The sequence below is a fragment of the Labeo rohita genome, chromosome 4, assembly GCF_022985175.1.
Source record: "Labeo rohita strain BAU-BD-2019 chromosome 4, IGBB_LRoh.1.0, whole genome shotgun sequence".
Lineage (NCBI taxonomy): Eukaryota > Metazoa > Chordata > Actinopteri > Cypriniformes > Cyprinidae > Labeo > Labeo rohita.
The window spans coordinates 32543897-32569845 of record NC_066872.1 but is presented as its reverse complement, the minus strand read 5'-3'; the positions used below and the strand labels follow the sequence as shown (position 1 = coordinate 32569845).

General features: G+C 33.6%; 1 protein-coding gene across 5 annotated transcripts in view; it reads right to left on the bottom strand.

Annotated features, from left to right (window-relative positions):
• The window catches only part of dennd5b (DENN/MADD domain containing 5B), a 51193-nt gene extending 26610 nt beyond the window's left edge, over nucleotides 1-24583 (bottom strand). For 2 of the 5 annotated variants that reach the window (XM_051107317.1, XM_051107318.1), the window contains exons 1-3: nucleotides 24072-24579; nucleotides 7596-7655; nucleotides 2202-2311 (exon numbers count right to left, since the gene is read on the bottom strand). In XM_051107317.1, coding sequence (XP_050963274.1) covers nucleotides 2202-2311; nucleotides 7596-7655; nucleotides 24072-24180 — 279 coding nt within the window. In that variant the 5' untranslated portion in view covers nucleotides 24181-24579. Of the gene's footprint in view, nucleotides 1-2201; nucleotides 2312-7595; nucleotides 7656-24071 lie in introns of all 5 variants that reach the window. The other 3 variants (XM_051107319.1, XM_051107320.1, XM_051107321.1) reach the window with 2 other exon arrangements.
• Between the last annotated feature and the right edge of the window lie 1366 nt (nucleotides 24584-25949).

Below are 25949 nucleotides of genomic sequence, written 5' to 3'. Positions count from 1 at the left end.
AGAGAAAAATAGTGTGTTGACAAATCAATTCAACGTAATTTTTCAGCTTGTTTTCTGGCAAAAATTAGACGCTTTTGCACATACGCATCTGCTTTGATATTTATGCAGCACCGTGTTACATACTGTAACTTGTTAACATCCTATCAAAATAAAGTGCCATTCAAGTGCAAGAACTGAAAAGATAGAGAAAGGACAGAGAACAAAAGAGTGCAGGAGTGAAAAGAAGATTAGCCAAGAGTGGAATTGAAAAATGAAAGTAATCACTAGGGGAATTTTAGCCAGGCCTTGGAGGACTGAGAACTGAAATGGAGTTCTGTGATTGCAAGCTGTCTTTCAAGCACTTTTTATATGTGCGTGTGAATATTTTATGTGCAAACCTCTGCAGATAAGAGATTAGCCTTGAAAAATGTCTCAAAAGGAACACCACTATGTTTTTTTCCCTCTTAAATAATGTGACGGCATCACGACTGGCAGCTTGAACGCTTCAGGTGCTCCTTTACAGAGCGAGAACACGCACAATGAGCCGTTTCCATGCCGACGTAAGCAGAGAGCCTGGGTTGAATAATTGATGCTGGTGTCACTACCGCCAAGCTTCCGTTTACGTTTGCTGATGGAAAAAACGACCTTGCAGCACGGGAACGATAGGTCAGAGGTTTTCGTTACCTCTGCATGCTCTGGGACGGTAACACAAACCCTTCAGCTGATCGCTGCATGCAACCACAGAGTGAGTGAGAGTCTGCGTGTACACGTTTTGACACTCCGAATCAATGCAGATACAGATCTAGACTATGACTAATGTGAGAAATAGTGAGACTGCGTGTGGGAACCTTTATTTGAAACGGAAAACAAACAAGTTTAGATGTGTTGAATTTGATAAATTTGTTAGAAAAATTCACCCTAGTCATCAAGTCTTAGCATGCTCTGAAAGCTCACAAAGACACTACAAACAAAAACAATACAAAACAGAAGCACAAAACAAGAATGATAAAATATGACATGAATGAACAAAACCCAAAGCATATAAAATAAAACAACAGAATGATATAAAACAAATGAAAGAAATAAACACAGCAAAATAAAGAATGAAACAAAACAACACAAGACACAAAAAACAAAGCACACAAATAAAACAAAACAATAGAACCATAGAAAACAAAATGAAACAAAACCACAAAATAAAACAACAAAACAAAACACACAAGAAAACAAAGCACAAAACATGAAAATATGAGATGAATAAACAAACCTAAAACAAGTAAAACAAAACCTGATGCGAATGATGCAAACAAAAATGAAACAAAAAAGCAAACAAAAAGCACAAGAATGATAAAATAAGAAATAAATGAATAAACAAAACCCAAAACAAAATGAAAATTAAACAAAACACCAGTATGACAATGAAAAAAAAAAAAACAAACAAAAAACCCTAAAATAAAAAAAGCAACAAAAAACTCCTAAAAACTAAATGAAAGTAAAAAAAAAATGAAACATAACAAAAACCAAACAACCACAAATAAAAAAAAAAAAAAAAAAAACACAATAAAACAAAAGGCAAAACATGAGAAAATATAAACAAAACCCAAAACAAATAAAATAAAACAAAAGAATGAAACAAAACCACAAAACAAAAAAAATAAATAAAACAAACAAAAAAGAAAGACACACAAAAAGCACAAAACAAGAATTATAAAATATGAAATAAATAAAACCTAAATACAATAGAATGATACAAAGAAAAATTAAAATTAAAACTCCACAAAACAAAAAAGAAAACAACAAAAACAAAACAAAAAAGACACACAAAAAACAACATATTAAAATACGAAATAAAGGAATAAACAAAACCAAAAACAAATAAAACAAAACAGCAGAATAATACAAAACAAAATTAAAATTAAACAAAATGCCACAAAACAAAATGAAACAAAAACGAAAAAAAAAGTATGCAAATAAAACAAAACAATAGAAATGTGCAACAATAGAAATGATGCAAAATAAAAAAGTAAACAAACACCACAAAGCAAAATAAATAAATAAATAAAAAAACTAAAACAAAACAAAACAAAACAAAAACTGAATGACACAAACAAAAGAATGATAAAAAACAATGAAAAACAAAACTGTTCAAATCACTCCTAGAGGTAGTAAATCAAAAGTATAAACCAAACAGTTAGAAAGTGTCAAGTGCTGAATTCACTTACCATGTTAACAGCATCCTGGTCAAATGGGTTGCACTCGATGTTCTCTGGGTAGTGGGCAAGCACTTTGGACTTGAAGGTCCTTTTGAGGGGGCTCTGATCAAAGTTTTCCCCTGCAGAGTGGAATGGAACAAGTATTAAGAAGAGTAAAGGCCTGGAAACATCTTTTAAAATATTCATAAGCTTTAAAATGCAGAAGCATCTATGATATGAGCGTGTCTGAATTCTTATGCACGGTCGTAAATAAGAAGAGGTTTGTCATACGTCTCACTTACACTGCATTAAACTGATAAAAGCTTCATGGTTTAGCCACTAAACTGCAAGGCCTTTTGAATTAATAGTACAGTATGGAGTCCTCCACATGAACAAGTTAGAGGATTGCATACTTCTGTTTAGTTTAAGTGAACTAAGGTGTTAACTTATATTTTCAACAGTTACAGTTTTAAAAAATCTGGGATATTACTATAACACACACTTTCATTTTTAATTTTAATAGCTTAAGAACTTGTTGAAATAAACAGTGCTGTGACATGATTACTACAACTCTCAGGTATGTTGGACGGAGTAATCCACTTGTATTTACCATGTAAATGTGACCCAGATACGACACCTGTCTCTGAGGGGATAGCGCTGGTCTGAGCAGGATTCCTCACCCTCTAATCTCAACACTAACATACTCGCACCTACATCTGGGTTTGTTCACATTAGCAGCATTCATTTTCCCCTTCATAAACTTCCAAATAAGAATGTGTTAATTGATTTATGATATGTTGAATGATGATTCTTTAGGTCACTTTGGGTAAATTCCTAAATGGCTGCGTAAAACAACACTTTTTACTGTGTCAAAAACAGTGACCCATTTCGGTGTATGTCTCTTTAAATGATGACGAACTGCTGTTCACCCTGCCCCTCTCTTCTTTACCATCAAAAACAAAATGAAACCATTGCGTCCTCAGTGGCTCTGATGTCGGGAGAAAATCAAGACTCTTATGTTCACTTTTACATTCAAATACAAAACACCTGCATTGCTTACGAGACATTGTTGTCGCTACAGCATCGAGTGCGGAGAAAATGGCGAACAGCATACAACTGGCTGAGGGCTGAAATACGCTAATATGGGACAGTCTGTCAGCGGTTGTGGGTGGAGCCTGAGCAATATGACATCATACTGAACAGAAATTCAAAATGGCTTGATAATTGAGACTGTTTAGGTTTTTTTGGGGGATTTAAAAAAAAAGTGGAAGGCATAATCTGCCTTTATATTCCACACTTTGTTTGTCATACAGTGCTTTGTGCTGCGAGACGAAGTGGATGAACTTGTCGGATCTTGGCATTGTCAGATTTTCATTCTGGATTTTGGCGTTCGTTTGTACAGTGGCTCTGTATTGTCAAAACACCTCTCAAAATGCTTGCTACGGATGCGAAAAAACTGAAAATGGAACCCAATCAAATTTGTTTTATGACGGATGAACGTTTCGTAGGCAGTGCATAAACATGATCGACAGCGTGAGGTCGTATTTATTTTTTAACGTACGGAAATGTCGGTACTTTCTAATCAATTAATCGCGATTAATCACATTGAAAAATCAAGGTTTGTTTACATAATATATGTGTATATGTGTATTGTGTATATTTATATACATACAAATATACACAGTACACACATATATTATGTAAAACTTATTTTCGAAGTGATTAATCGCAATTAATCGATTATTAATACACATTAATATACGCAGTACACACATATTATGTAAACATATTTTTGATGTGATTAATTGCAATTAATTGATTATCAATCCATATAAATATACAAAGTACACACACATATGTAAACAAACTCATTTCTGTAATTAATTGCGATTAATCGATTATCAATCCACACAAATATACACAGTACACACACATACATTATGTAAACTAACTTATTTTCGATGTGATTAATTGTGATTAATCGATTATTAATCTATATAAATATACACAGTACATATATATTATGTAAACAAACTTATTTTTGACGTTTAATCGTGATTAATCAATTATTAATGATTAATTGATTATTAACGCATACAAGTACGTACACATATATTATGTAAACAAACTTCTTTTCGATGTGATTAATCGCGATTAATGGATTATTAATCCATATAAATATACACACTACACACACACATATGGAAACAAACTTATTTTTGATGTGTTCAATCGTGATTAATCGATTATTAATGATTAATTGATTATTAACGCATACAAGTACGCACACATATTATGTAAACAAACTCATTTCTGTGATTAATTGCGATTAATCGATTAGCAATCCATATAAATATACACAGCACACACACATTATGTAAACTAACTTATTTTAGATGTGATTAATTGTGATCAATCGATTATTAACACACAAGTACGCACACATATATTATGTAAACAAACTTATTTTCAATGTGATTAATTGCGATTAATCGATTATTAATCTATAAATATACACAGTACACACACATATATTATGTAAACAAACTTATTTTTGACATTTAATCGTGATTAATCGATTATTAATGATTAATTGATTATTAACGCATAAGTACGCAAACATATTATGTAAAACTTATTTTCGATGTGATTAATCGCGATTAATCGATTATTAATCCATATAAATATACACAGTACACACACGTTATGTAAACAAACTTATTTTTGATGTTAAATCGTAATTAATTGATTATTAGTGATGAATTGATTATTAATGCATATAAGTACGCACACATATATTATGTAAACAAACTCATTTTCGATGTGATTAATCGATTATTAATCCATATAAATATACAGTACACACACATATATTATGTAAACAAACTTATTTTTGATGTGATTAATCGTCAATAATCGATTTGACAGCACTATTAAATATATTAAAAATTTAAACGCATCAATAACCGGATTTGTTTAGGGTTAATATGCAGGTTCAAATCATGGAAATCATGATTCATTCTTTACGTCAGCATACAATGATGGTCTGAGAACAACAGGAAGGCACTGTGTCGCTTTGTACCATCATGAACGCAACAGTTTCATAAGACGCAATTGCTTTTTTGACTCAGTGCATGTTAGTGCATCTCAAACAAGCTTTGACAGCAAACCACAAGCGGGAACATAGATTGGAAAAGCGCCATGAACAGCGCAGATTACAGGAGCAGACAGTGTGTCATGCAGGATTTGGATCTGATGAGAGGTAAAAAGAAGAGATATAAATCGAAAGCAAACAGGATAGAGCGTGCAGTTAGCATGAAAAGATAAACAAGACTAACTAACTGACAATACTGATGTTACAAGTACAATTCTGATGAGATGAAAACGGCACTCAGGCAGTCAGAATGAAGCAAAGTAATTAAGATTGAGTCTAATTAACAACGTAGCTCATGTTTTGTCATGTATGAAAATTATTTACGGCGTGAGTCTGTGCTGTGGGGTGAACTAGCGGTGATTTGGCAGGAGAGAGTGTGTGTGACAGCCCTGGGCATTAACTAACAGGAAAGGACAGGGAGGAGGAGAAATCTACTAAAGCCCTTTATAACAGAGAGTCTGGGGCCGCAGGCATACACGTGAGAAGAGAGACACTGATGCAAACGCCCCATGAAGCCATAGCAGGAACAGCAGGAGAACGGCAGAAAAACAAGACAGGGAGGCAGTAAGAGACCGTCAGTGTTGTGAGAGAACAGGAACTGATTTAAAATAACAAGCTGAGGCAAATGACCCACATTTAACTATGATGCATATCGCATAGAGACAACCAGAGGAAAAGAGGGAGGAAGTAGTAAGGACTGAAAGCTAAATGACAACAATGACCCCGTTTACACTTGGTATTCAGAGTCGGTTAATTTTGATATGTAGCAATGTTTGATCAATCCTTGATGGATATAATGAAGTCTTGTGTATTTTCCTAACCAAACAGCCCATTTCCTTTGGAAATACATTAAAATGCAATTACATGAATGCGTTTTTAATATGTACAATCAACAAAGTGGCAGTCAAAAACACATTACCACATTACGTTTGTATATATTATATAAATGTAAACATTAATCTGTTCAGATGCAGATGGGACAGCAAAGGATACACTAAAATGAGGGTTTTAAAATGGTTAGAAGCAGCTTCAAAACAAAATAACCACTGAAAATTCTGGAGATTAAATTTATTTTATTGACATATCTGATTAATAAATATGAAAATAACATTAAATTTAACCTTAAAATTCAATAATATTTAACTATTAAAATATTCAAATATTAACTCTTACATTTATTCTAAATGATTAAAAATAAAACACTATTATTTATTCAATAATTTACCATTATATGATTTTAAAATAAAAAAATATTAACATTAAAAAAAATAATAACATTTAAATATTAAAATTCCCAAGCCGAAAAAGTGCACACATTTATTTGCACATAACTGCAGCAAAAAATTCTGGACATTAACATATAAACATATTTATTTTATTTACACAATTGCCTGATAAATATGAACATAATATTAAAAGCAACACTAAAATTCTATAAATATTTAACTATTAATATTCAAATATGAACTCTTGTAATATATTTATTAAAAATGATTTTAAAAATACTATTATTTATTCAATAAACAAACATCATATAATTAAAGAAAATACTAAAATATGACCATTTTTAAAAATAACATTTCAACATTAAAATTCTATAATATTTGCCTATTAAAATTCAAATATTAACTTTTATAATATATTTATTCTAAATGATGAAAAAATAAAATATTATTTATTCAATAATTTGTAATATAATTTTAAAATTCAAAAATATTAACATTTAAAAAAAAAACATTTTAATATTACAATTCTATAATAATTACTCTTTTGTAATATATTTATTCTAAATATTTTTAAAAACTACTATTTAATAATTTACCATTACATATTTTTTAAATAAAAAAATTAACATTTTAATATTAAAATTCTATCATATTTACTTATTTTTACATTTAATCAGTAAATATTACAACATAATGATATTAAATACTAATATTCACATCTTCAAATAATAATTTTTATTAAAAATAAAATAACCCCATCCTAAATATTACAAGTGAATTTAAATCACAATATTTAAATGTACAGTAAGAAATGTCTATTTTCTCACAAAATCAGACGATTAAAAAATAAAATACCATTTATTCAATCATTTACATTACATAATTTTACAATTCAGGGGCTACATTTGGGAAACATTTTAACTGAATCATTTGAGGTGGATTTTAATACCAGGTGCAATCAGGGCTGAAGGAAAGAAGGATGAGAAATAAAAATGGGGAAATCTAGGGAAGCGTAGCGGTGAGGAGGTTAATGATGACATTTACCTGCTGCCACAGCCTCTGGGTCCCTGCCCTGACGATCGGCCTCTAGCCATTGGTACAAAGCTGAGATGGCAAACACACAAACAGACAAACAAAAAGCAAAAATGTCAAACCAAACACAGAAATGGAGAAGCAAACAAAATGGATGCATGACTGAATTCAAAGTGCAATGGCTTTGCAGACACAGACAGCGTGTGTGTTATTTTGCGGGCTGAGCAGTGATGGAGGTGAAGTGAGACATGTTTCACAGCCTTTGCTTTGGCGAGCACAGCTTGACTGTAGGCTGTAATCTCTGCGGGGACGGAGACATCACGTTGCGCATGACCAGCAAGTGCTCGAAGAATATCTTAATGGTGGGTGTTAAAGGAACGCAACGAGGTGGTTAAGAAACATCTACATGTGCAACCCACACAAACACACACACACACCACCCTTTCTCTCTTCTGAAACACAGTCTTTAGTGCATGGCTAGCAAAAAATGTTTGGATCAACAAAATTGGATGCGTGCTTCATCAATTTCTTAAACATAACCCAAGACATTTAATAGACAATTTTGAAAATCCCAAACCCTCTCAAATAAAATAAAATAAAAAAATATTATAAAATAAAATAAACAGAAAAAAAATAAATAAATAAATAATTAAAAGAAAATCATAAATGAAATAAAATAGTAAAATAAATTTAAAAAACAAAACACAATAAAAAAAATAAAATAAAAGTAAAAAAAAAAAAAAACAAATAAAAACAAAATAAAACAAAAAATAAAGTAAAAAATACAATTTAAATTAAAAAAAAAAAATACAAAAAAGCAAAGCAAAAAAATACAAAAAATTAAGAATTAATTAAAATAATAAAATAAAAATAATAATAATTAAAAGAAAATAATTATGAATAAAATAAAAAAATAATTAAATTAAATGAAAACAAAAGAATCATAAATAAAAAAAAACAAAAGAATAAAATTAAAATAATAATAAATTAAATGAAATAAAAACAAATACAAAATACACAAAACAATAAAATAAAATAAAGAATTAATTAAAAATAAATAAAAAAGTAAAAAATAAAAAAGCAATAAAATAAAAAATGAAATTTAAAAATAAAATTATAAATACAAACAATAAACAATAAACAAAATACGAAATTAAATGAAAAGAAAATAATCATAAATAAAGTAAAATAAAGTAAAATAACTAAACAATAAAATAAAAATACATTAAAATAAAAATCATTAATAAAATAAAATAAAATAAAATAAAATAAAATGAACTAAACAATAAAATAAAAAATAAAATTATAATAAAAGTCATAAATTAAATAAAAACAAAAAAACTAAAATAAATAATTAAAATAATAAACAAAATTAAATTAAATTAAATTAAATTAAATTGAGAATACATTAAAAATGTTGTACAACTAAATCTACCGTTGTAGTAATGAGAATCCTCATCGAGATTATAGGTAATAAACTAAAATAAATAAATAAATAAATAACGGTTTATTTTATTCAAATTAAATATATATTTTATTTTAGAGAGAAAAGCAAGCCAGACGTGTTGTTCTCGAGATTCACCCACACAGGAAGCGACTGCTGTGTCTGCAGTGTTATGAACGGCATTTACAGGATGACTCAGCCTGTGCGTTACAAACAAACGTCATTGCTGGCTGAACGTGAATCAGGCACTCTTTGAACTCACCTAAGATCTAGAACTACCTCTGTTAAATCCAGCACCTGTCATAGCCGTCCTCATTTAATTAACCCATATCACACTTTTTCAAAGACTCCGCTACTTCTAACTTCCACAAAAAGTAGTCTTTTTGCACCAAGGTATTCTTTACAGCACCTTCGAGTGCAAATACGCATCGTACATGTATGCATATTACAATCAAAATCATCAGACAGCACTGCAGTCATTTTTCGCAAGACCTTTTTCTGCATTAACACCTGGCAGCAGTGAAAGAGAGTATTGGATTTGTGATATTGAGCTTCAAAGACCAAAACCACTGGCCTCGCTCAGAGCACCATTCATTTTAAAAGTGCTGATGGAAGACGGAGAAAGCGCAAGGGATGGCACACAATGTCTCCCGCAGAGCCTTTGTCCATCCTCAACAGTGTTACGTAACTGAGCTCTGAGCTCTATGTATGTGTGTGTTTCAAGTGCTGAGCGGGCACATTGTGAGCACGAAACATTGGGGTTCTTCTCGCAGGGTTTCGACAGCTCTGCTGTCAGCCTCATAACACATCTACTAAAGCTGTAATCCACAACAAGTCCCGGCCCGTCAAAACCTCAATGCTTTATCTTTCACTACCATAGAGATAAGCAAGAAAACCTTTCCCTTACGTAGTCTGGTATTGAAACTTCACAGGACAAGTGGTTTGATACGAGTTACTTTTAAAACAAGCGAAGGCTTGGAACAAGTAGTGAGTCATTCGTCTTCATTTAAGATATTTAATGAGAGCGTTCCAGAGTTTTATTAAGAAAAGAGCTTTGTGACGTTAGGAACACGCCATGGTTAACCTCAATCATTCAAATACACTCAAAACACCACAAAAAAGCACTTTTTCAGGCCATGACAAATCACTCAAGGCTGTCAAGATAATGTAACTCATATCAGCCTGTTGCAGATTTTCAGGTCAAGGTTTACAGAGAACAAAACAACCTGTGTGTTTACATCCACTTTAAAAATTCAATTTCAAAGTCTGACTAAAATCATATCAGTCCGTTTATTTCTGATTTAGAAACAAAAATGCTACTGCATACTGTCAGTCTTGCATACTACATTCCTAAAGCTTAGTGTAGGGGTGGGCGATATGACCAAAATCTCATTTTACAATATGAGTAATTTTCACGGTAACAATATATATCACAATATAGTTATTTTTGCTTTATCCCCTTAAGGGTCATATTTGAACATAGACGTTTGAACAGTGTACTATTCAAACATAAATTGTTATAATTTATGAACACTTTGGATTACAGACCTAAGGTTGGATTTTTTAAAAACAATCTGCAGATTATTGCAGAAGTGCAATCACTTCAAAACATTAAAAGAGAAGTCCACTTCCAGAACAAAAATTTACAGATAATGTATTCACCCCCTTAAAGATTTTCATGTCTTTCTTTCCTCAGACGAAAAGAAATTGTTTTTTGAGGAAAACATTTCAGCATTTATCTCCATATAGTGGACTTCTATGGTGCCCCAAGTTTGAACTTCCAAAATGCAGTTTAAACGCGGTTGTAAACGATCCCAGCCGAGGAAGAAGGGTGTTCTTCTTCTTTTTAATGTCAAACGCTCGTCTTGTCTCGCTCTGCCTGAACTCTGTTTTTTCCAGTTCATGACAGTTTGTCGAAAAACTCCAATCTCATGTTCTCCCTCAACTTCAAAATCGCCCTACATCGCTGTTTTACCTTTTTTGTTAAGGGTGTTTGATCTTCTTTGCATGTTCACTTTGCAAAGACTGGGTCGGTACTTCTGCAGCGATGTAGGATGATTTTGAAATGATTTTTGAAGTTGAGGGAGAAAATACGATTGGAGTTTTTTGACACCCTAACTGTCTTGAGTCAGAATACACAGAGTTTAGGCAAAGCAAGACAAGATGACCGTTAAACATTAAAAAGTACATACATTTTATTATTTTTATAAAAATAACCAATCGTTTCACTAGATAAGACCCTTCTTCCTCGGCTGGGATGGTTTACAACCACATTTGGGATCGTTTGAAGTGGCATTTAAACTGCATTTTGGAAGTTCAAACTTGGGGCACCATAGAAGTCCACTATATGCAGAAATGCAGAAATTTTTTCCTAAAAAACAATTTCTATACAACTGAAGAAAGACAGACATGAACATCTTGGATAACAAAGGGGTGAGTACATTATCTGTAAATTTTTGTTCGGGAAGTGGACTTCTCCTTGCTATAAAATGAAAGCCTTATGTCTAAATAAGTCATGTTCCAAATTTGAAGTTGATTAAAATAAATTGAGGATCCTGTGAGATTTTATTTATGATGTTGTATCACAAACAGCCAGATTTTTTAATGCATTTTTCCTGTCACAAATGTCTACATTTCTCTATCAATATTTCTTCCATCACAAAATATGGAATCTTGAGACTCTATCGACCTTTCTGACGATATGCATTTTGTCAAGATTACAAACAAATGTATTCTAAAAGACCATAATACATTTTGTAATATGACACCTGACACCGCCCACTAAGGGGGAGGAGACTGCTAAAAGATTTTAAAGTGCAATTTCCATGATAACATAATGTCTGATTTCAAAATGGTTTTCACAGTGACAGTCGCTACAATTAATGCATTCATTATCGATCCATGAATTGCGATGCATTGATTTATCATGACAGGCCTAGTCTCCTGGTATTCGCTTAAGTCTGACGTCAAGCTTCACATCTTCTGTGACTTCCGGGTCCAAACGTTCTATCAGATGACACGAGAAAACAACAAACGGAACTAATTATACACTCATAATGTGAGAACACTACCAAAAACTCCACACCGAAATCCCAGACAGCCAGACAATGAAAATATAAATAAATAAATATAAAAATGACTTGTTTTTGAGATGCTGTGAGCACAGAGACTATACACCGTAAATTTGAAAACATTTAGCTTAAATGTTTAATATAAATAAACAGTGCTCATAAACGGCTGCTAAGATAGTATTCTCAAGTGAAACAGCATTTGTTGGTGTGTTCATTGGATGCATTACGTCATCACTTAACAAGCCCATATCACCCAACCCTAGTATGCACTTACAGTCTGGTATAGTAAACTTGATGATACTGATAGTCAAAAGTTTATAAACCATATAATTGCCATAAAATACCACAGTTTTTAAAGTTACACAACAAATAAACTAATTAGCCTTCACATTTAACAGTACAGATACAAATCTGAGAAGCATATGAATCACACTTAGCTGAAATCAAAGTCACATGGTGTTCGATAAGTCTTATCTGAGGACACAGGTCAGCGATGAGCTGGAACTTTGTCAATGAACAAAGTCAACATGACCAGTTCATGGTCTCATTTGGTCTCACACATACACAAACCTAGCGAAGACCCAGCAGATTCGACTGCGCAACCTTTTTGACCTGTTTAAGACCCTAGATATGCATATCGACACATCCAATGCTTGCAACAGTATCTTGGTGGTTGAGAAACTTAAAACAACCAGAGCCATCACATATCCAGAGCTGCATTTCTGACTGTTATTAAAGTAAACATTTTAAAAGCTTTTATTTTGAATGCTGTATGCCATCAGACACCCAAACATACATTTATATGATGAAGACTTCGGAATGGCCTTACCTCAGTTTTAATCTATTAGGATGAGAGCCACGCAGAGTGGTAAAGATGTTATGTAAGTGGATTTTGCACCTGTGACATAACTCAGTTATGACAAATATTGCCCATTCGGCACCAGCTTCTGCACAGAGCTTTAAATAACTCTCATCTAGAGCGATGATACTTATGACAGATATTCACCCAAAGAAGACAAACTGCCCCCCAGATGCTTTTAAAAGCACTTGACCGACATAACCATCCCATATACGCACCAAGTGGCCAAAAGTATATGGACGCCACCTTGAAATTAACACATTTTGACTACTCCTGTCACTTCTGTGAGAACAAATCTTAATGATGCACAGTACAATCTTTGGACCCTCAATATAAACATACATGTTTTTAGAGACAACTAATTTAAAGTGGGACTCAAACTTTTAAATGGATAGTTCACCCAAAAATGAAAATCTAGATGTATATGACTTTCTTCTTTCAGATGAATACATTTGGACTTACATTAAAAAATGTCCTGGCTCTTCCAAGTTTTATAATGGCAGTGAATGGGTGTTAAGATTTTGAAGTCCAATAAAGTGCATCCATCCATCATATAAAGTACTCCATACTCTTCTGAAGTGAATCGATGCATTTGTGTAAGAAAAATATCCATATTTAAAATTTTACAAACCCTAATCTCCTCCTTCTGCTAACTTCTACATCACTTCAGAAAGCATTTATTAATCCCCCGGAGCGGTGTGGATCACTTTTATGATGGATGGATGCACTTTATTGGACTTTAAAATCTCAACAGCCATTCACTACCATTATAAAGCTTGAAAGAGACAGGACGTTTTTTAATATAACTCCGCTTGTATTTGTTTGAAAGAAGAAAGTCATATACACACAAGATGGCTTGAGGGTGAGTAAATAATAGGATAATTCTTATTTTGGGTGAACTTTTTCTAACATAGATTTGTGTTTACAGATTTTCCAACACTAAGGACATTTTACCAAATCTAATGTGGAAAACTAGCCTGCACAAACATGCATGGACTTGAAACCTTATTGAACATATCCTGCGATGAACTGACAGCAGGCTATTGCCTAACATTAGTGCCCAACATTATGATGCTCTCATGTCTTGCTAAACATTTCATTTAATATCACAGCAAAAACCATTAATCCCTCTTTTCCCTGCCACAACAGCAGCTTTCAATGTTCTAGGAAGGCTTTCTACTAGATGTTGGAACATGGATGCAGGGATTTGCTAGCATTCAGACACAACATCAGCAGTAAAGCCAGGCACTCATGTTGTGCAACAGCTTTAGGCTCATAACTTGCTGTTTATTTGAGTTTTATTCTGTTGCATACTATTTCTTAACTGGCCTTGCTTTGTGTATGAGGCATCGTTGGAACAGAAAATAAAAGCGTAAAAACCTACTTAAACCTAATATACATTTCAGTTTTTACATGTTAATAATGCAATCAAAGGCTAAGTTAATGACAGATAATTACAGTATTGGTACAGGTTGTGAAAATGAGTCTCACGTTTGCAATACAGCACTACACAGCATTGAAGTTCACTTCAAATTAAGCGGAGGGTAGATTACAGTTGTACTGAGTCTCTGAGTAGATTATGCTAACAGGCTTACAGACCCCCTCCCACCATCTTTGATCTCTGAGCAGTCTAAAAAGTACTGGGGAGGATAAAAACATGACTTTGAACTGCTTCTCATCAGAAATATCTTAATTTGTGTTCGGAAGATGAACGAAGGTTTTACAGGTTTCGAACAACATGAGAGAGAGAATTTTCATTTGTGGATAAACTATCCCTTTAAGTTTAAACTCCCTAGAGTGGACAAAGAAACAGAAAAGGAAAGCTTCAGCTACACAGCACTAGCATTTGACCCGTTTTCCCCCATTTCAGGCTTATTCAAGGAAAAGTCAATGGAAAGTCAGGGAGGTGTTGCGGGATTAGCATAGCCATTGTCCCAATGTCCACGGTGGTGCTCACAGACAGATGGTCCAGGAACCAGTTCTCTTTATGGCTGTCCACTACTGCCTTGCGTCTCTGCCTGCAGTCACAATACGAGCTGGTCGGCGTCAATAAGAAACAATGAACGGAGACACGTCATGCAGCCACAATGCAACAATGCACCACTTGACGCCCAGGTTTTAAAAGTCTTGTCTGGGCTGAAGCATTAGAAGCTTTTTATTAGGGATTTAATATATCAGTATTTAATATATCAGACAAGTGTCATCTTTAGCAAATGTCACAATGAGCAGTTTTAATATCAGTGCATCATTCAGTATTTTATTTGAAATTTATTTACACAACTCTTTTAGAAATGCATGCAAAACTGCAGAACGTTAGCTGCAACTGGGGATTTCAGAAGTACATGTAGTTTGGTATTGTAATCTGCTCTGAATCCATGTTTTTAGTTTTTGTATGACTCAGGTCACTGCCTAGACAACAAACCACTAACGGCAGACATACTGCTGGCTGGGCAAAATGTACCTCTCAGCATCTTGTTTGCCCAAGTACTTGTTACAAGCTGTTTAGGGACCTCTATAAAAGTTAAACAGAGACGATACAGTGCTTCAAAAAGCACCACTTTAAATCAACAGGTACCTGAAGAAGACCAGACACTGTCGATTCGCTGTTAATGACTGTTCAAGGTGTCAAATCCTCAGTAAATGAAGGTAATTGAAAAGACAGATCACCTTCTTTAGGTAGAGGTGTGAACGATGGAGACAGGCTAGTACATCAAAGACTGAAACATCTTTCTCTGCCAAAGCAGGAATGCCCATTTTATTGATGCATGGCACATCAAGTAAAACACAAGATGAGATAAAGGCCTGTAGATGCGGCACGCTGTGTAAGGGAACTGAAAACATGATAAAGGTGCAAATCACCAGAGCGGAAAGATCAGCATGTGCATGACTGTGATTCAAATTTTGCGTTTCATGTTTTCATTTCCATTGGTTATTACTGTTCACAATCACAACATGACAAATACCAAGGGACTGCATGCGAAGCAATTTCTTTCTCACATGTAGCTATCCTCTTCAAACACAAGAGGCCTATTTATAGTCTTATTTTTATTCCACTCAGAGCACATACATGACACCCTTAGGCTTAGAATATGTGCCTTGAAAGTGACAAGCCCTCTAAGAAAAAACATCCACTGTTGAACGAGAGGGGATAGAGACAGAAAAATAAACAGAAGCGAAAGATAAAGATAACATGAATGACGGCCAGCAGGGCAGCTTGTTTTCCCCAAATCACTTGTGGAAGCAATTTTGAGGAAGTTTACAATAAGACAGTTGCACTTTGAGATATGAAGCTGAATTAAAAAGTCAGACATTAAGAAATAAAGTCACACTGTAATATGCAAAGATGCACTGTGACAAAAAGTCACAATAAGAAGAAACAAAGTTACTTTGCATGACATATTAAGTTGCACTTATGAAATATAATGTCGCTATGCATTATATAAAACCACGTTGTGATATAGTCACAACTACAAGAAAAACAGTTGCCTGAAAAGTTGAGACAGCTTTGCATTGTGAGATATAATTTGCAATTACAAAATAAAAAAAGTCGCCTTGTGAAATATAAAGTTGCAATTATGAGAAAAAAGTCACCATGCACAATTAGAAGGAAGTTGCATTGTGAGATATAAAAAGTGGCAACTACAAGAAACAATGTCACCATGTGCATTTAGGAGAAACAAAGTTGCACTGTGAGATACAGTCGCAATTACAAGAAATAAAGTCACTATGCATGATATTAAGTCACATTGTGAGATAGTCACAACTACAAGAAACAATGTCGCCTTTAAAAGTCGAAGTTACAATAAAAAACCGTGCATTGTGAGATAAAATTGCAAAATGAAACATTGCAATTATGAGAAATAAAGCAATCAGGCACACTTAGGAGAAACAAAGTTGCACTGCGAGATATAAGTCACAGTTACAATAAATGAACTTGCTATGTGTGATACGAAGCCACACTGTGAAATATAGTCACAAGTACAAGAAAGAAAGTTGTCTTGTAAGATAAAACATTGCAGTTACAGGAGACATTGTGTTGCATTGTGAGATATAAAATTACAACTACAAATTCTAAAGCTGCAATTACAAGAAATAGTCACCACACACAATTAGGAGAAAAAAAGTTGCATTGCAAGATATAAAGCCACAACTACAAGAAATAATGTCGCCTTGTGAAATATAAAGCTGCAATTATAAAAAGTCATCATGCACAATTAGGAGAAACTAAATTGCATTGTGAGATATAAGAAGTTGCAGTTACAAGAAATAGTCACCATGTGCAATTAGGGGAAACAAAGTTGCATTGTGAGATATAAAGTGGCAGATACAAGAAATAAAGTCGCTGTGCATCATATAGTCACATTGCAAGATACAGTCACAACTACAAGAAACAGCCTTGTAAGTCGCCTTAAAAATTGCAATTACAAGACATAAATTCATCAGCACAAATAGGAGAAGCAAAGTTGCACTGTGAGATATAAAGTCACAATTACAAGAAATAAACTTGCTATGCATGATACAAAGCCAAATTGTGAAATATAGTCAAAACTACAAGAAACAACGTTGCCTTGTGAAATATAAAGTTGCAATTATGAGAAATAAGTCATTTTGCGAAACATACAGTGGAGATCAACAATATATAAATACTTGCTTTTTTCTAAAATATTGTTAATCTTCATCGTTAAAAATTTGATTTAGGAAGGAATATTAGCTGTAGGTATACCACTGTTCCACTAGCATTTTAACAAAAAACCTTCATTTTGTGAAAAACACAAATGATCAAAATTTGAGAACAATAACCACCGTAGCACAAAAGATGATTACAACAAAAATTTTGGAGGGTTACAGCTGTCAGAAAAGTGATTTGAATGACTGCAGGACATCACTAGCTTCTCAGACTGCACTGGTGTGATCTTGGTCCACTCTTCTTCATAATTTAATAACTATGGTGGGTTTCTTAGCCATAACTTTGTCCCCAACAATTTTCCAGAGATTTTCAGTCAGGTTTAGATCAGGACCAGCCATTTCATTATTTCAATGTTCTTAGCTTTAATGAACTGCCGTACCTGTTTTGCATGTCTTGCATAAAAATTGCAGGCTGATTGGGAGATGCTTGCAGGAAAGGAACTGCATGTTGCCACAGGAGGTTCTGATAAAAATTTGCATCCTGCTATGTATCTGTACAAGAGTCTCAACTTCTGCTATAGAAAACATGCCACAAACCATGACACGCACTTGGGCTTCAGTCTTTATCTCAGTTTGATGTTTCCCATTAGTTAAGCAAAAAATTTGCTTAACTAACTTGTGCTCATCGCTAAAGTGAACTTTAGGCCAGTTCTCCTCTTTCCACACAACATGCTCCTCAGCAAAGGTGAGTTTAGCCTTTTGATTCTGCTAATAAGAGTACACTTTTAGTCCGACTTCTCTAAAAACATGGCGAGACTGAACCGGCAAGCAATTCCAGCTGCAGTGCTGAACCAATTCCTCATTTAAAGTCTCTGCATTACCCTGTCTTCTCATGCATTTGTTTTACGTGGACAACCAGTCTTTTCAGGGGACTTAGTGTCACTGTAAACCTACAACAGCGATAAACTTTTCTTGCAATGGCTGAAAGGGTCATCCCTTTGGCCTTCATCTGGAAAACCTCCTGTTGCAGGGTTTCATCTTGCCAAGTCTGTGAAAACTGAAAAGTTAAGCTGCCAGTAAACAGGGTTTGTCATATAATTAAGCCAGTTAGCACCAGGCGCCTGATTAGCACCAATAACTTGGAGGTATCTAGAAGTATTCTCTAATTTTAATCAGCATTCTTTTTCAAATATGTAATTTAAGTTTTTTTTATACTGCTTCAGAATATATTTAACTCATGAAATATGCTTAAAAAACTGCTTTTACTCCTGTTAGGATAACTTCAAACACTAAACAGTGACTTGAAATTATGGGTTGTTCTCCAATTTTGAACTCCACTGTAGTTGCATTGTGACATAAAAAGTTATAATTACAAAAAATAGTCACCTTGCGAGATATAGCATAAAGTCGCAATTATGAGACAGAAAGAAAAAAAATCACTTTGCTAGATAAAAAGTTGAACTGCACTACATAAAGTTGCAATTGCAATAAAGTCACATTGTCAGATAGTTGCAACTATGGAGAACAAAATTACTTGCACTGCAAGATATAAAGATGCAATTAATATTGTGAGGTGGAAACGGTCGACTACAATTTGTCTTCGCAGAGGATGACAAGCTGACTCGAAAAATGGCAACTGTAGTAATCAGAGCCGAGGAAAACCACCTCATTAACAAGCCTCTGCCATCAAGGAAAGTAGGCACGGCAACTCAAAATAACACCAATCGAGGGGCCACAGTGCGTTTGTGTAATGAAAGATCACTTCAATTAACCTTGACACAGTCAAAACAACCTCGAATAAAAACAAGAAACAGATTGTACACAGACAGTCCAGTGAAAGGGCGACCAGCAGTGATGATTATGCGGAAAAGCCCAGGGAAAGGAGGGGAGATCGGTCGTATGAGTGCAGGGCTCCTCTGGGATTGGACGGCAGCACATTCAGTCATGCAGAAACACGCTGAGGTATCCAGCAGGAAATGTGTGTTTTGAACAATGGACGTGAGGAAACAGGGCCAAAAATATATCAGGAAAACCATCTCTCGCTCTTTCCATCTTCAAGTGGTTTGAATTACAAATGAGCGTTCTCATCTTTTCACAGTAGGTGCAACCAAAGCTAACCTTTAGAAACTAGGTCACCAGAGAATACAGGTGCTACGGGGTGGGGCGAGGGGGCTTTTCAAAACACTCGATATTGATCAAACAAGAACAGTACGATAATCTTCAACAAAGGTTATGTTGTACATGGATCTCACATGAAGCATCTCACAATGCTACACACAGTGGGACTTCACATGGCTTATCTGAGCAACCTGGGGAGCTGATAAAATCCAAGCCCTCATGACACTGGACACACACAGCAGTAAATTAATCAAGCTCAAACTGTTTAATCAGGATGAACTTTATCTGGGGTACCAGACCAATCTCACTGCAAAAAAAGAGAAAAGGCTGAAAGAGAATGGCTTTCTTATTGTTAACTAAAACTATTAAAAATAATTTTCTTTAGTTGAAATAAAGCTGGAATCATGTAAAATCTAAAAAAAAATATATATATATATGTCAAAATCAAATTTAAAATTAAATGAAAAAATGAGAGAACTGAAATGAAAAAAAATTAGAACTGAAATAAAATTAGTTGAAGAACTAAAATTAATCACTTAAAACTAAAATAAATAATTATAATATTTTAAATAAAACTATTTAAATATTAAAAAACCTAATAAAAATTACAATAGCACCTAACAACATTTAAAAAAGATTTTTAAAAAATTTAATATTAATAAATACTCAGTATAAATAATGCTAAAATAACACTGTCTCAGCTTTCTCTTTATGGGACTTTTTTTTTTTTTTTTTTTATTGAGATTGGTCAATATTGGATATTTAAATACTTCCATCTCTTTTTACATTTATAATAATAATAATAATAATAATGCCATCATCTAATGTACACTAATAACTAATAACTGTGAATAACTAAAATTACTCAAACTAAAATAAAAACAATAATAATATTTAAAATAAAAACTGTTTAAAATATAAAAAAAACATTTAACAAAAATGACAAAAGCACCAAAAAAAAATTTAAAAAGAAAATATTTAAAAAAAGCATAATTTAAATATTAATAAATACTGTAATAATGTATAAATAATACTAAAATACTCTCCTTCAATGTAAATCTATAGGATTTTTTAAAAAATGGTTTATTGATATTGGTCAATATTGGATATTTAACTGTACTTACCTTCTCTTTTTACATGAAGAATTAAAATTACTCAAAATAAAACAAAAAAGTAATATTTAAAATATTAAAAAAAAAGACAAAAGCACCTAACAAAATGATAGGTCTACACAGGTCAATATTGGATATTTGACTGTACTTAAATACTTCCTTCTCTTTTTTACGTTTATTATAATGCCATCATCTAATGTCTTACACTAAATGTAATCGTTTTAGCAAATCTTTTAGCAACATAAAAATATTTTTCATAATGTACATTATAATGTTGCTATGATGCCTTAATTCACTTGTTGCATTTAAAACACATGATTTTAGTTTTAAGTGTTTTCATTTGCACAAAATAGTTTATACATTTGAACGTTGGCCATTAATCAGTTATCTTACATTTTTAATAAACTGACATAATCCCACAATCATTTCAGATCACTATTTAGCAGCCATGAATAGAGTTTAACTTGCATATCCCGGGGCAGACAGGCCTTTAATAGCATAGGCTTATTGTATTGATTTTTACAAATTCCTCTCTAAAAACCTCTGTTCAAAGCAAAAATAGAAACTCTAAGCAGGTTCATCATTATGATGTGATCCCACGCGGCCTGCTCTGCACTCTCTCGGTTTAAAGCAACACATCTAATCCACGAGAGCATCACGCACATGCAGCTTAGCTCTTCATACGCTTCACCAGCAGTCTGTTAAACTGTGCCAGGCCTTAAAAAGGTAGAGCAATCAGCACATCTGTTAAAACAAGGCCAGACAAAGATTGGAGAAAAACAGAGTAGGAGCACACAGACTGGCTACTGGGATTACAAGCAGTAGTTGCTTTTGGAAGCAGTGTTTTCACTGACAATTACACTCATATTCTTGGCAAGAGCTTTTGTGCTTTCAATTCAGGTTACAAGAAATGTGCATATCGCACGAGAGACAACTACAACAAACACAAGGCTCATGGTGCCAAAAACACACCGCACAAAATGCATAGCATCAAATACAAGTCATCTGAGAGTCATCTGATGACACCACAGTATGAGTGATTGAAATCAAAATGATGACTAGTGACAGCCATGTGAACTGACCAGCACTGATTGCTCAATGCAAGTCACACTGAACCGCAATACTTTGTGAAATCTTTAAAAACCTTTCAAGTTCAATAACCTTTTAGATGCATGTTCGTGATAAGACCAAAATGAGAAGTTCAAAGACTTACAGTTGAGGTCAAAAGTTTACATACACCTTGCAGATTCAGCAAAATGTTAATTATTTGACCAAAATATTTAGAAAAAGCTTTCAAAGCAGGTTACAAGAAATATGTATATCGCATATGAGACAATTACTACAAACACAAGGCTTGTGGTGCCAAAAAGAAACCACACAAGGTAGATAAATTTGACTTATTTTGTCTTTTGGGAAACATGTATGTATCCTCTGTAGCTTCTGAAGGGCAGTACTAAATGAAAAAAAAAAATATGATATTTATGCAAAATGAGAAAAATGTAATTGAATGGGTTGAAATACACAAAAATGCTGAAAAACCAAAGAATTTGTGGGACCTAAAGGATATTTCTGAAGAACAGCAGGCAGTTTAACTGTTCAGGACAAACAAGGGACTCATGAACAACTATCAGTAAACTAAAAACAGCTGTGGATCATTCAAGTAACAACACAGTATTAAAAATCAAGTGTATGTAAACTTTTGAACAGGGTCATTTTTTATAAATTCAGCTATTACTTTACTCTTGTGGACAAAACGTCTTTTATGTGAAATGTCTTATTCAGGTCAGTACTAACTAAAAAATAACATGGATTTTGTATGATCCCTCTTATTTTTGGTAAAATAACAGTTTGCAGATTCTGCATGGTGTATATAAACTTTTGACTTCATCTTTATAAATGTATAATTGATTTTTCCTCCCATTTTTTTACATCTTGAGTCCTCAAAACTTTCTCAATCCATCCATATAAGCCACTGTTAGATGTTTCCACAGGATGCCAACAAGACAATTAAGCCAACAGATGATATTAAATACCACGCCACGATTTGACACCACAAGCCATCCAAAAATTCAGACAATCCATATACTGTATGAGGATAATGATGATTGTTTTATTGATGCTTTGAGGTTGGTCCATCTCCAAACACTGAATTGATCTGAACCTTTTTCTAACAGATAACTGATTTCTTTCCTTAATTTAGGTAATTGAGTATTAAATTGACTTATCCATCTATCGATGTCTACATCTACATCTAATTAAATGTTATGATACTATCTGTGCTATGGGTTTAATAAGCTTACACAGACTGTGTTTACATTTTTTTAGAATTGTAAGACACTGTGATCATATTTTCAGTCAGAAACACCATATGTCAGCTCCGTCAGAACATTGCAAAGCTATTAGTTGGATTTTAAATACTTTTCCTCATCAGAAAGAAACAATTTCATCTCTTACAAGTAGCCAATATCAGAAAAGAAACAAAAAGGCTACTGCATTTAATAAACGTGTGAAAAACATGTTTATTTTCTCAACACTGCATGTGTCCTCTGAGCACGCAATGTGAAGCTCTCAACACATTGGATTTAATGTTATATTTGTCAGATTTATAAGGAACGTTTGCCATATTTAAGCAGTATGCAAGGAAAACTTAAGATTGAACACAAACCCCTGGTGAAAAAAACAGCTTATGCTGGTAGGTATGTTTTGATGCTGGTTTAAGATGGTCCTTTGCTGGTTTATGCTGGTCCTTAGCTGGTTTATGCTGGTTCTTTGCTGGTTCATGCTGGTCCTTGACCAGCAACATGACCAGCAAAGGACCAGCATAAACCAGCTAAGGACCAGCATAAACCAGCTAAGGACCAGCATAAACCAGCAAAGGACCAGCTTAAACCAGCATCAAAACATACCTACCAGCATATGCTGGTTTTTCCACCAGGGACATAGATGAAAACCTGAACATTTTTAACACAAACCCAACACAATTCAGATATCTATCCCATATGTTGTAGCAAATTCCGTCCCATGTTTCAAAAATCAGTGCAGTTCTCTCATTTCTTAGGGTTTCTTGTCAAATTCGAGGTTGCTAATCCAAAAAAGCTATATTAAGACATTAAACACATTTGAATGTCCTATCAGGAGGATAATATGATTCAGTCTGGCTCATGAGAAATCAGTGCACGTTAGCTTGTGTTTATTATAGATGCTCTAGTACATTTACAGTCAGGTTACAATGTATAACACACAATAACTCCGTCTTACCTGCCAATGCATCGGGTTCTAGACCCGTTTCGTTGTCTATTCCGCATATAACAAAGTAATGTGCAAAGCGGCAGGGCGCTGACCCAGAGCCGCTCATAGTGGCGCTCATCTCGGCTCAAGCTGATCCGCTTTGTCCGCGTTTGTTATTCAGACCCAGCCAGCTCCATATCCAGCGTCCTCAGGCAAATGAAATCAACCAAAGCGCTTTTGTAATGAAAGCTAATTACCGATATTTTACGCGGTGAGCTTCGGAAAGCAGTCTATGTAGGTATAATTTGGTTTGAAGAGCGTTTGCTGCTGTGGCTGTGAGTTGTAGCTGCTTTTAGGATCGCACTGACGCACCGCTTCAGCTGATCACACTCAGCCAATCCAGACCTTTCAAGCGTTTCACCACAAGTATTTGTTTGAGATGGAGCGCGGACTGATGCAAACCGTGTTTTGTTAAATGTGATCACCGGCAAAAAATAAGCAAACAAAGATTGTTCATAAATCAAAGATGCATTTACAAATAGTATGCACAAATGTTATTACATCAGATCATATCTGATAAATATTTAGGCTGTTGCTTTGTTTTCCAGTTCATGTCTGATTTGTTTCATGATACAGCCTACAATAAATATGTAAAAGAGTTCGTTCACCCTGGTGAGAACTATAAGCAAATGAAGTTTTAAATAAACAAAAGTCTACATTTTCAAACACAGCAGAACCTTTTTAATGGGAACGCCTTTTGTGTGTTTGTTTTGTTTTTTTAAATGTCCATGTCAAATGCCAATAGCCTATATGTGACCCTGGACCACAAAACTAGTCTTAAGTTGCTGGGGTATATTTGTAGCAATAGCCAAAAATATGTTGTATGGCTCAAAATTATTGATTTTTCTTTTATACCAAAAATCATTAAGAAATTAGGTAAAGATCAATGTTCCATGAAGATATTTTGTAAAGTACCTATTGTAAATATATCAAAACTTAATTTTTGATTAGTAATATGCATTGCTAAGTGCTTCATTTGGACAACTTTAAAGGTGATTTTCTCAATATTTAGATTTTTTTGCACCCTCAGATTCCATATACTGAAATAGTTGTATCTCGGCCAAATACTTTTCTATCCTAAAAACCATACATTGATGGAAAGCTTATTTATTCAGCTTTCAGATGATGTCTAAAGCTCAGTTTCGGAAAATTGGCCCTTATGACTGGTTTTGTGGTCCTGGGTCACATATTTAAAGACATGTTTGAAATGCCCCAAGCAAAATATAGTTATTTAAACATAACATTTTTTCTTAACCATTCACACAAATTAGACATTAGCAGTCATTTTCTACTACTACTAATATAGCTGTTTATTTATGATTTTTTCAGTAAAATATCATACTTTGAATATCTTTGCTAAAAAAACAAACAAAAAAACAATATAATGTTTTAAAAAATGATATGTGATCCTGGACCACAAAACCAGTCTTAAGTCGCTGGGGTATATTTGTAGCAATAGCCAAAAATACACTGTATGGGTCAAAATTATAGATTTTTCTTTTATGCCAAAAATCATTAGGAAATTAAGTAAAGATTATGTTCCATGAAGATATTTTGTAAATTTCCTACTGTAAATATATCAAAACTTAATTTTTGATTAGTAATATACATTGCAAAGAGGTTAATTTGGACAACTTTAAAGGCGATTTTCCCAATATTTTGATTTTTTTGCACCCTCAGATTCCATATACTGAAATAGTTGTATCTCGGCCAAATACTTTTCTATCCTAACAAACCATACATTGATGGAAAGCTTATTTATTCAGCTTTCAGATGATGTCTAAAGCTCAGTTTCGGAAAATTGACACTTATGACTGGTTTTGTGGTCCAGGGTCACATATAATGTAT